The following is a 12,103-nucleotide window of genomic DNA, read 5'->3' as shown; positions in this document are numbered from 1 at the left end:
TGCCATCGCGCACAGAAATCACTTTTTCCATAGCTACCAACGTAATAGATGCACTGAGACTAAAGCTGCTTTCAGGACCGCCAGCAACCATTGTAAAAGAGTAATAAAAACTGCTAGAGAGCTATATGTTCAATCCGTTAAATCCAAAGTAGCTGAGCAGTGGCTTGGTTCCCACCAGTTCTGGCAAATAGCAAATAGGATCATGAACAGAAGCGTGCGTTCTATACAAACCATTATCAATTGACCAGACGTAATCTCGTCAGCATCCGACAAGGCCAAACTATTTGCCAAGAACTTTGCAGCTAATTCTACCCTATGCGACGAAGGTCATCAACTCCACGTATTTCCTCCTACAACAGACAACACGCTAGGTAACATACAAATATCTGTGCATGAGGTCCCCAAGCTAATCAAGAACCTTGATTCCAGTAAAGAAACTTGCCCTGACGGTATTCCAATTATAGTATTAAAAAAGCTCCAACCAGAACTTGCCCCCATACTTACCAAACTGTTTAAGCGTTGCCTTAAGGAGAAGTGTTTTCCAACACCCTGGAAAACCTCATCAGTATACCTGCATTTAAGAATTCAGGTGATAAGTCATCTCCCTCTCAATACAGATCAATAAGTCTTCTGAGTGGCATGAGTAAGTTGCTGGAATCCATATTAAATATAGAAGTAGTCAACCACCTCAGCAGAAATAACCTTCTTAGTGACATGCAATATGGCTTCCATTCTGCAAGATCTACAGCTAACAGTTATATCACTCTCTTCTCCTGCAGACTCTCTCCCACAGAAGAGACATTGCGAGCATGTCTCTGTTTTATCGTTATTTCCATGGCAAGTGCTCGTCTGAGCTCAATTCTCCGGTTCCCCTCGCCAATCTCGCCAAACACCCAACTTGCTGAAACCACCGTCAATAATTTTCCCCACTCTTTATCCGTGCCCAAATCAAAACGTAGATTCCATGAACAAAGCTTCTTTCTTAGAACTGCACGGCTGTGGAACTCTCTGCCGCTTACCTGTCCCCCTCCCCCCGAATTCAACTTGGATGTCTTCAAGTCCACCACAAACAAATTCCTGATGAACCGCCCCCTTAAGTAATGACACCTTATCAAATCCCCAATACTAACTATTACTACGATACTATCGCAGTGATTACTGTTCACACAATAACCCTTATCCCCGAGTGGCTCCTGGGCCTTGATAAGTGGTGACCCCCATGTGAATATATATATATGACAGAAGTATGTATCAATTAAAATCTTTGACATAAATATATACGAGTTGCCTTCCAAAAAGAAATGCCTCTTATTTATATTCAGTCCGAATGAATCAGAGTTAATTGCAAAGAACACGGCCGAAATGTTTCATTTTCTGCCGCATATATAGAGAGTATAAGAAATCAATATATATATATATATATATATATATATATATATATATATATATATATTCTGTAAGGGTATACATCAATTGGGTTTAGGTTAAGTGAAAACTTTATACAATGGTTAATCATTGTATAAAGAGTTATCACTTACCCTATTACTATATAGCTTTATATTGTCGTTTTCTTTCTTTATGGATTTCTATATAAGTTCCAATACAATTTGTTCAGCTTTACATTATCAGGATAAGTCTCCTGCTAAATAATTAATCTTATTCTTATTTTCTAAGTCTCCCGTTTATATATATATATATATATATATATATATATATATATATATATATATATATATATTAATTTTATTTATACAAACATTAATGGCTATATATATATATATATATATATATATATATATATATATATATACACAAAAGTCGAACCTGTGTAATACAAGTAAGACAACCATTTGAGCATTTGCGTTGATAAATCATATTAATTTTCATTATTATCTATATATCTATAAAAGTAAAAATGTTTGTGTGTGTGTCTGTGTACATTTCCCTACGAAATAACTCTGTCAATTTTCAGTCTAGAGACTCGAGATTTGACATAAGGGGTATTGAGATTTGGGAAAATATTTTTAATCAGTTTTCGGCCAGAAATTTGGCTTTCAAGGATTAAAGTTCAATGATTTGACCTTTGAAAACTCTACCAAAGTCCTTCGCCAATTTTTGGTCGAAACACTTGAAATTTTAAATATAGGTTACTTGGACATGGGTCAAACTTTTTAATTTGATTTGAGCCCCAAAAAATGTTAAGGGGTAAAAATTGCGGTCAAAGTTTTAAAAAAATTGACCTCTGCAGTCTCTACAAAATTACTTGAGTTGGGTAGAATTAACTGCAAAGTTCTTGGCAAATAGTTTGGCCTTGGCTGATGCTGACGAGATGACCTCATGTCCATTGATGATAGTTAGGATAGAACGCACGCTTCTGTTCAGGATCCTGTTTGCTATTTGCCAAAACTGATGGAAACCAAGCCGCTGCTCAGCTACTTTGGATTTAACGGACTGAGCATATAGCTTTCTTGGATTTTTTATTACTCTTTTACAGTGGTTGCTGGCAGTCCTGAAAGCAGCTTTAGTCTCAGTGCATCTATTACGTTGGTAGATATGGAAAAAGTGATTTCTGTGCGAGATGGCAGCAGCACATTCTGTGGAGAACCATGGCTGGTTGTTAGGTTTTTGTTGAAATTGTTTGGATGGTATGAATCGGTCTATGCCTACAGTTAACCATTCGGTCAGGTCTGATAATATAGAGGACATATCCTTTTTCTACATGAAATGCAGAGGTAGATCAGATATAATTGTAAGGAAGCTATACCAGTCAGGTGTAGAGTATCGATATACAGTAGGGTGGAGAGGTACGTCTGAAGACTTATTACATTTCATTTTTATCTTAACTTATAAAACCGGTTGGTCGTAAAATCCCAGAGGAGATAGAGCGTGAACATTTCTCCTGCTTTTGACTAATTTCTACTTGGGCATCCCGCTATGGTCTACGCTCTCGCCCAACTCGCAGTATTAACCACTCTCACTCCCCCGTTCTTCTACCATCTGACAGGCCTTTACACTCGGGTAAACTGTGTTAACCAAATTATTCCTCTATCATCCACTTCAGCTTTTACTCCATCTCCCTTTCATTATTCCCATTTATTTCATATTAACGCTGTAAGTTAATCACTTTTATATTATTTATATACCTGACTAGTTGGTCTTGTCTGAAGAGGCCCACTTGTTAGTGGGAGCTCATTCATGAATATTAGGAATAATAAAAATCCATGGCTAGACCCCTGAGGTACATCCGCATTTATATCATATTGTTCAAATGTACAACCGTCGAGGACAACTTGGATTCTTCTCTTACTTAAGAAGGATTTAATTAAGTTAAGTATTCGTCCCGTGATACTGTACGATATGATTTTCTCTTATATATATTTATATTTATAATATGACATGGAATTCAAACGTGAATTCAGTGTTTAAATATTTTGTGGTTATTGTTTGTTTATTCATTGATAATTTTTAAATAAAAGTCGATGAAGTTTGTAATTTGAATAATGAAGAACGATATAATATATATTGTTTTAAATATGAATACAATCCAATAATTGAAATCATGAAAAAGAGATAAAGCTAAAAAAACAAAAAAATAAACATTTAATAAAAGATAATGACTTACTGGTTTCCCCGAAATAAAATAATTGAATTCCGACTAAAAGGAAATTCCTGTTTATTTTGTGTCGATATATTTTATAGATATGGTAGCATCTTAAGTACGTATTTGTGCTATTAAAATGTATATAAGAATAAATCGTCCAAACGATCTAAATTTAAATAAGATTTAAATCTATCAAAAGCAGAATTATTCCTGATCACATTGTACTTTTATCTGCGCCAGAAAAACTCCTTGTTGGCCAAGCAATGTTCGATTTTTTTTGGTTGATGTGTATTTTCATCAAGTATTATTATAGATGAAAGAAAACGGCTATTTAAAATCGAAAATGTACTATATTCTCAGACTAACAATGCAAACAAACATCTATGCTTAGTCGCAATAAAATATTGTTTATGTATGATAGTTATTGTTTTATTGTCTGTATTATTATATTGTTTTATTATTTGTATTGGAAATCAGTTTCTTTTACATAAAGAATACAATTCTGAAAATGTTAAAGTCAATTAAATAAAAATCAATAACAGAATAAGAAATGCAAGTGCTTTTAACAAAACGTTGTTGCATTGACTCCGATGATAAATCTACGTTCTTTGAATTCTAATCTGCTATTCATTTACTTCGTTAATTGCGATTGTGAAAAAATGTATTTAGAGTAAATGACGAAAACTCCCCTCAAAGATTGTGAGCTCAAAATGTAGATATTCTGTAAATTAATAAAACTAGTAAAAATATGTAACAGCACAATTCATATATTCTCGAATTATTATAATAATAAAATGTTAATAATAAAAAATACATCTTTCATGTAAACCTGTTGATTTACATATGCCATTGCTTTTGTTCATTGATCAACTATTAACAGCTGATGCTGATTAATTTACTTCTAAAACTGTTTAACAGCTGATGATGATTCATTTACTTCTAAAACTGTTTGTGTGTTTGTGAGTTGTTGCATCGCAATTAAACAGGTACTTTTAAAGCCAAAGTTGGAACCACGAAAACACATTTATTTACTTTATATATATATATATATATATATATATATATATATATATATATATATATATATATATATATATATATATATATATACGTACACTGCATATGAAATTATTTACGAGTTTACATTTTTATTAAATATTTAAGGAACGAGTGAATAAAAATCCATGAAACTTTGACAAAGTGCTTACAATACTATTCAGCTACTCCAGTTAAAAAATAAAAGAATTGCAATGAGTATTAGCGAAAGTATGGTAGAAGATAAGAATGTTTGTTGATTTCAGTTATTAACGAGATTGAGAAAAAACACAATATACGCATACCTTGTTTATTGAAATAATTTTCAATCATTAAATGAACTAGGAAAAATGCTTAGAACACAGTGATTACATAGCAATTTCTACGCTGACATAATTAGTGGGGGATATGCGATCCTTTTTTATGGATGACTTGAAAAAGCTGTTGGTTCACAGAATTAGTCATATTTGTGATTTTATCAACAGTTATTCCTCGCGATACCTCTTGAAGACCATACCACAACTCATCTTTGCTCTTAAATTGGCGTCCACTTGCATAGAGACGTTCGCTTCATGATACTCCAAAGCGTCTCAATTCGGTTCAAATCTGGTGAATTCGCAGCCCACTCCATCTTCAGTAGCATAGAGAACCCCAGTTGGTACAAATACTCTTTGCTTTTGTTTGCTGAATGCGAGGGAGCATTATCTTGCATAAAAATAATGGTTCTTTGGAACATCAACATTTGCTTTTTCAGCCATGGTTCAAAGTGCTCCTTCAGAAAAGCTATTTTCATTTTAACGCCTTCTGAGAGTCCCCATGGGCAAACTAATGTACCTCTGATAATACCAGCCCGCATCATTATTCTACCACCACCTTTTTGGCGCTTTAAAGGCTGATTACGATGTCGTCCATCTAGGACCCATCCCTTGCTCCAGCCATCTGGGCCATCAAGAGTGACACGCACTTCATCCGTGAACAAAACTTTGGAAAAATCCGTTTTCATGTTGTCCTCTGCCCATTTCAATCGGTTTTGTATGTGACATTGCTTTAATGGAGGCTTTGTCACATGCTTAACAGACTTTGCCACTTCTTTCAGAAGGCGACATCGATTATTTTTTGAGACATTCTTCTATCCGGCTTGGTCAAAGACTTCTCGACTTGTCTGCCCAGGGTTCTTAACAATTTCAGGTTTAATTTGAAAGAAAAACGGCGTAAAACAACTTTAGATGTACCTTCATCAGCTCTTTTACGTACCTTTGTACGGCCCTTGACAAAGTTCTTTATAGCTTGAGGGTACCTTCCTATCATTTCCGATATTTCGAGGGTAGTTTTACCTTTTGCTAGCTGTTTTGTAATAGTACTCTTTCCAGAGCTACTCAAACAACATTTAGGACTCATTTTATTGACGAAATAATTTGCCTTGTTAATAATTTGACACATCCCAAATACGGTGGATTCAGCAATTATGATAGCAAGGTGAATACATTGCGCGAAACAGTACGAAAATTTCACAGTACGATCAGTTCAGCATTGCCAACATTTCCGAAGCTTTTCATACGAAACTATGGGTAAGTTTCTGAAACTGGTAAAAAGTATCTCTTAATAATTTGACATGCAGTATATATATATATATATATATATATATATATATATATATATATATATATATATATATATAATCACAAAATACTCACCACGCTGTAGCTATTAATTTATTACTTGCATATTACATATTTTAAACTAAATTTAAATTTTCATTTATATTTCTATCGCCTTTAAAATCTAATGAAAATAATAGTTAAGGAAAAGTTTTAGTATTTAATTTTTTAGTCCGTAAGGATCACTAAGGTAAAACCCGACATTGATATGAGTTAGAAAGGTAGGTGGTATAGAAACTAAGCAGGATCTACAGATAGCAACACTCGTAACAGGTTACACAATCATGGCGTATTAAGAAAATACATAGGACACACCGAATGTTTGTACCTCTCGGTGTATTTATACAATTCGGTAGACTTCATATCTTGTGAATGGCTTAAGCCTCACAACATTTATTATTTTAATTAAATCTTTCTAATAATTTTAAAATATTATATAAAGTATTATATTAAAGTATTATATACATGTAGAAAAACAGGACAATAAAATTACAAATGAATAACATCAAATATGAATTACTTATAAACTGTTATGCAAATTAGGCACACAAATACCTATGTCTGTAACCTTACTCCCCCCCCTCTCTCTCTCTCTCTCTCTCTCTCTGTATATACATATCTATATATACTATTTTAAAAACTATACTGAATTATTGATCTAAATATTTTAGCCATTTTGATGATAATATAAGTGTGATAAAAGAATAAAACATGGAGAAAAAGGCAAGTATTAATAAATAATTGATAGTTATTTTTTTAATAAAAACAAGTTTACAACTAATTTGGAAAGTTTGTAAGTTTTTAGTAGTTTTGTACTAGTTTAATATTAATGTCGGTTTGTTTAATTGTAGATACAATTATGGATGAAAGCTCAGCAGCCCTCGAATACACAAAGGACAAACCAGTTGCTGATCAAACTGCTTATGCCAGTAACTTCAAGGCACACCAAAAAGGAATCAGTAAAGAAGAAATGGTGCAAGCCTATTCTGATTGGAGCAAAAACGGAAAATATGAAGCCGTAAGTTTTTTGGTTTGTCAAGTGCCTTTTCTCGTGTTTTAATTGACTCAGAGTTTATCAGAATATATTTTTATAGTATCAAATTGATTGAAACAATGCATAAAAGAACACGTTTTTCGTTTACATCGCTTCAATTTTTACATCTAGCTACATTATAGACGTCTGGTTGCATTGTTCAACATCTTATTTTGTATCATTTGATATTAGTGATTATAGACCCACCGCATTCTGTGCCAATTTAAGTGGCAGTAATCACAGATGGAAACAAATCATACAGTACTTATTAATACATTAATAATATATTAAGAGAAGATAACTCGTGATTTTCTTCTTAAAGGACCAGTGATTGTAGTGGGATACAATTCAAGTAGTAGGTATTGTACGGGAGACAATATAATTTTATGCAAGTAATATTAATTACAGTACTATGTGGAGACATCTTAGTAGTGATCGCATAATAAACGGACTCATAGTTTACTTATTCAAGCAGTAAAGGCACTAAACATTGAGAACATATGATCTACTTATAAAGCTCGTAGGTATCACAGGTGGAGGCGAAGAAAAGTAATATTTTACTAATTCTATTAGCACTGATTGCAGGAAGAAACAACTAATGTTTTACTTATTCAACTAGTAGTGATAGCATGAGATGATAACGTATTCTTCACTTACTCACGTAATGGAGATAGCAAGCAGCGACAACTTATGCTTTAGATATTCAGATAGTACTGATTTTAGAGGAGACAACTCATGTTTTACTTGTTCAAGTAGTACAAGTCATTACAGAAGAAAAGTCACACTTATTTAAGTAGTACTGATATGAAGGGAGAAAATCGTGTTTCAGTTATAGCAAATATACAAGGTCAACTACTGGTGTGAAACTAAAGTCTTACCTACATTTGATAGGATTTTCACGCATGAAATTAACTGGATTGTATCATTTTGTTATCTTCTACGCCATATCAACCATTTTGTGTGTCAATTATCGTATTGTTTCTTTCTTAACTTGAAGTTGAAAAATACTTCCTTTTCACTTTTTATTCACATTTAAATTTCAATTAAATTCACATCATTATTTCTGACTTCATGCTATATATTGCTTCTTTTCTGCAGGATTTGAACCCCACACGCTATCGGGGACCACTTATAGCATCTGCAGCTCTTGCAGAGTGCTTCAATGAAGCGGACAGGTCATCTCAGTATATTTTAGATGTGGCTGCTGGAAGTGGACGACTTGGAGAAGAGGTCAGTTGAAACAGTTTTATTATAAGAACACTTAAAAGAGAAATACTTAACCTGGTATAAAAAAACGGGCATGGTTGAGAAGTGCAAACTTAGGATGTTAAGTTTAACTACAGTCGAGATTGTTTAGTCATTTGCATTCAAAATATTCTGAAAGGCATAAATAATTTTTTCAGTTTCCTAAAATATATTATTATATCAAATACGATAAGAAAACCAATCCCAAAACCAGAAAAATTAATTCTGTTCATACTCTGTGGTGAAATCAGACTCGATATTTGTGATGGCAGCAAAATTGATTTTGCTATATTATGAAAACGTTACCTCACCGGCAGTAGACACAGCTACTCCCTACGGTCGCTTGATTTCGTCCAGCGCAAGCAAGAAATCACATCCAAGTAAGTATCCATACACAATTAAAACTTCTATGTTAATGCTCAGCTTTGCATCAATGTTAGGTTGCACAACTCCTCTCCCACAGTAATTAAGTGTTTCCGCCTGCTGTTAGAACAGAGGTCACTTTTCTCGTCCATTCCTTGCAACATATTATGCGTGTGCTCAGTATCCACCAGAGCTGTACGTAGTATTTCATTGATACGAATAGTTACAACTTGCAATGCGTAATTTGCAATAGTTTGGCGGATGAGATTGATTGAATTCTCAAAAAGCTCCATACTCCACTGACATTGATATCACGTGATATTTCTCCGGAGCTTGACATCAGCATCTCTTCATTGTCTCACTATCCAGTACACAATCGCTTTCCCTACGATTGGGTCCATTACATTGATAACACCGCGGGGAAGTATCCGACTCTTTAGATGTTTTGTGCCGACCGTGCAGTTACTACAGCCTGATCCGTAACTCCATTGCAGTTCTTTATAATGGAACGAGATCGCGCTTCTACGTGTGAAAGGTTTAGTTTCACCACCTAGGAGACTGGTCGTAATAGTTCTTACTCATGTTCAGCAATGAATGCATATTGCAGTGCACTAATCCGATACGCCGTCAAACACATGCGCGAGCCTGCGTAGTTCTACCAAATACACATCAACCATTTCTACGTGGTTAAAATCGGCGTGCTGCAAACCCCTTTCATGCAGTGAAGAGAGGTAAGACAAAAGTCTCATATAATGGCCTAGTTATAGAAAAATAGACTAAGAATTCACGGAAAAGGAGTGAAAATTCACGGCGAATCAACCTTATCTGGTCGGAGATTGAACCTGGGGACTTTTCTAAATTCAAAGGGATACAACTTTAAACGATTCCATTTACTTCTTTTTGTTGGATGGTTTAGGTTTTCACTTACCATTGGTTAGTACATACAATTGTTTTTGGTTTCACCAATTCCTAAATCGAGGTGCAGATGGAATCATTACTGTTAAAACCAGTCGAACTAACAGGTTGATGTCAAGGGGTTGTGTCAAGACTGACCCCAAGATGAAACATCTGGTAGGAATAAAAGGCCATAGTGTTGTGTTGGGGTGAATATTAAAAGGGGTATGGCGCTGAGTTCATATTGGGCCAATACATATAACGGGACATTTATAATGGGGGTAACGATTCTGATGATGAGAGGGAGACATTTATACATATACAGTTCTGTTCTGAGATACTTGGGACTTCATATATATACTGAGGGTGATATAGGGTGATAGATGCACAGTTCTTATATTTCTTATAAAACATATAAAGAGGAGGAGAGATACATAATCTTATAAAAGCTACACAATGTTCATAATAATATTACCTTCAATTTGTGAAATGACCACACATAACAAGAGTTACAAAATATCGATGATGATTCTTTATTTCATTGGACCGGCCGAATAATGATGACATAAAGAATTCAAATTCGAGATCTACATAATTAACCTTCTACTCCTTCGCCTCCCAGGGGGCCCTTTTCTGACCATGTCAACTCTTGGCCGATCAACTCTCTCCGACCGGTTTTGCTGACTGTTCTCCTCAACTACCCTGACTCTCTCCTATAGTGAGGATCCCTCTTTTGCTATGACGGCAGAAGTGTGTTTCCAAAACGTGACCAACTCACGTGGCTATGCACACGTTTTTTCTAACACATTTTTGACAACAAAGAATTCTCAACTAACATATTTTTTAACATAAACTATTTTTAACAATACATTTTTAATTTGTATTGTTCATTCATTTAGCTGACATTTTTAATATTAAGGTTTGAAAAAAAAATGAACAATGAATTCTTTTTACGATATAAACAACTATTTATAATAGAATTTAAAAATAGGCTTTTTAACATTCCGATTTCTAACATTCTATTTATAAATCTTACTTACAAGGTTCGAATCTCGGCTTATCCTAATCTCATTTTCACTTATCGAATGTTCTTCTTTTTTATTACAGGGTAGTCACCACTTATCAAGGACCGGAAGCCACTAAGGGATAGGGGTTATTGCGTGTACAGTAATCAATGGGATAGTATCGTAGTAATCGTTAGTATCGGAAATTTGATAAAGTGTCTTAAGGGGACTTGAGGACATCCAAGTTGTAGTCAGGTGGGAAACAGGCAAACAGAAGAGAGTGCGACAGGCGTGCACTTCTAAGAAAGAAGCATTGTTCATGGAATATACGTTTTGGTTTTGGCACAAATAAAGAGTGGGGAAAATTTTTGACAGTGGTTTAAGCTAGACGGGTGTTTATCGTGAAAGATTGGCGAGGGAGGACCAGAGATTGGAGCTCAGACGAGCACTTGCCATGAAAGTAACGATAAAACAAAGACAGGCTCACAACATCTCTTCTGTGAGAGAGAGGTCGCAGGGAGGAGAAACAGGCATCTCTCACTACGCCACGAAGTCTATTTTGTATTCTGTCAAGGCAGGATAGGCTGCTTTTAGCAGCTCCTGCCCAGATGTGGCAGCAGTACTCCATCCTTGGACGTACTTTTTTATATATAGATAGAGAATTGCATCAGCAGTGAGATATCTTCTGGAGCGGTAGAAGGATCCCACCATTTTTTCCAGCGACCTTGGCAGCTGACTTGATGTACGTATTCCATTTCAGGTCAGGAGTAAAGGTCAAGCCCAGAAGCTTATCAAAACATGGAGCCTCCCCTAGACGAGAGCCGTCCATTTCAATTGATGCCAGATGGGATCAGAGCGTTGATGATGTAAAGATAGGAGCTTGGTTTTAGATGCACTAAAAGTAAACAGCCACCTCTTCCCCCACTATACCACGCGCTCAAGATCAGAGGAGAGAGAATCTGAGAGAACTTTGTCATTTACGGCCTTTGATGTGTTGCCATAGATAGTCGTGTCATCAGCATAGATGTCAACGAATGAATGAAGTATGTGTTTTGGGAGATCATTGATGTAGATCAGGAAGAGAGTAGGGCACAGTAAGGACCCCTGAGGGACTCCAGCATTGATACTGTGTGTCTCTGATTTCTGCCCATCAATCACAAATCTTATGAACCTATCAGAGAGAAATGATTTAATAATTGAGAAAACATTTCCAGTTATACCGTAGCTGGAAATCTTGTGAAGTAGGCCCTTATGCCATACTTTATCGAAG

General features: G+C 35.1%; 1 protein-coding gene across 3 annotated transcripts in view; it reads left to right on the top strand.

The window, feature by feature from the left end:
• LOC145283479 (methyltransferase-like protein 27) overlaps nucleotides 1-12,103 on the top strand; it is a 351,173-nt gene that overhangs the window by 328,503 nt on the left and 10,567 nt on the right. For all 3 annotated transcript variants that reach the window (XM_080132295.1, XM_080132293.1, XM_080132294.1), the window contains exons 2-3: nucleotides 7,146-7,312; nucleotides 8,426-8,557. In XM_080132295.1, the coding sequence (XP_079988421.1) occupies nucleotides 7,154-7,312; nucleotides 8,426-8,557 (291 nt within the window). In that variant the 5' untranslated portion in view covers nucleotides 7,146-7,153. The remainder of the gene's footprint in view (nucleotides 1-7,145; nucleotides 7,313-8,425; nucleotides 8,558-12,103) is intronic.

This window comes from Euprymna scolopes, chromosome 8 (genome assembly GCF_053919585.1).
Source record: "Euprymna scolopes isolate OS-2025 chromosome 8, ASM5391958v1, whole genome shotgun sequence".
Classification (NCBI taxonomy): Eukaryota; Metazoa; Mollusca; class Cephalopoda; order Sepiida; family Sepiolidae; genus Euprymna; species Euprymna scolopes.
This window is presented reverse-complemented; position numbering and strand designations above follow the sequence as displayed.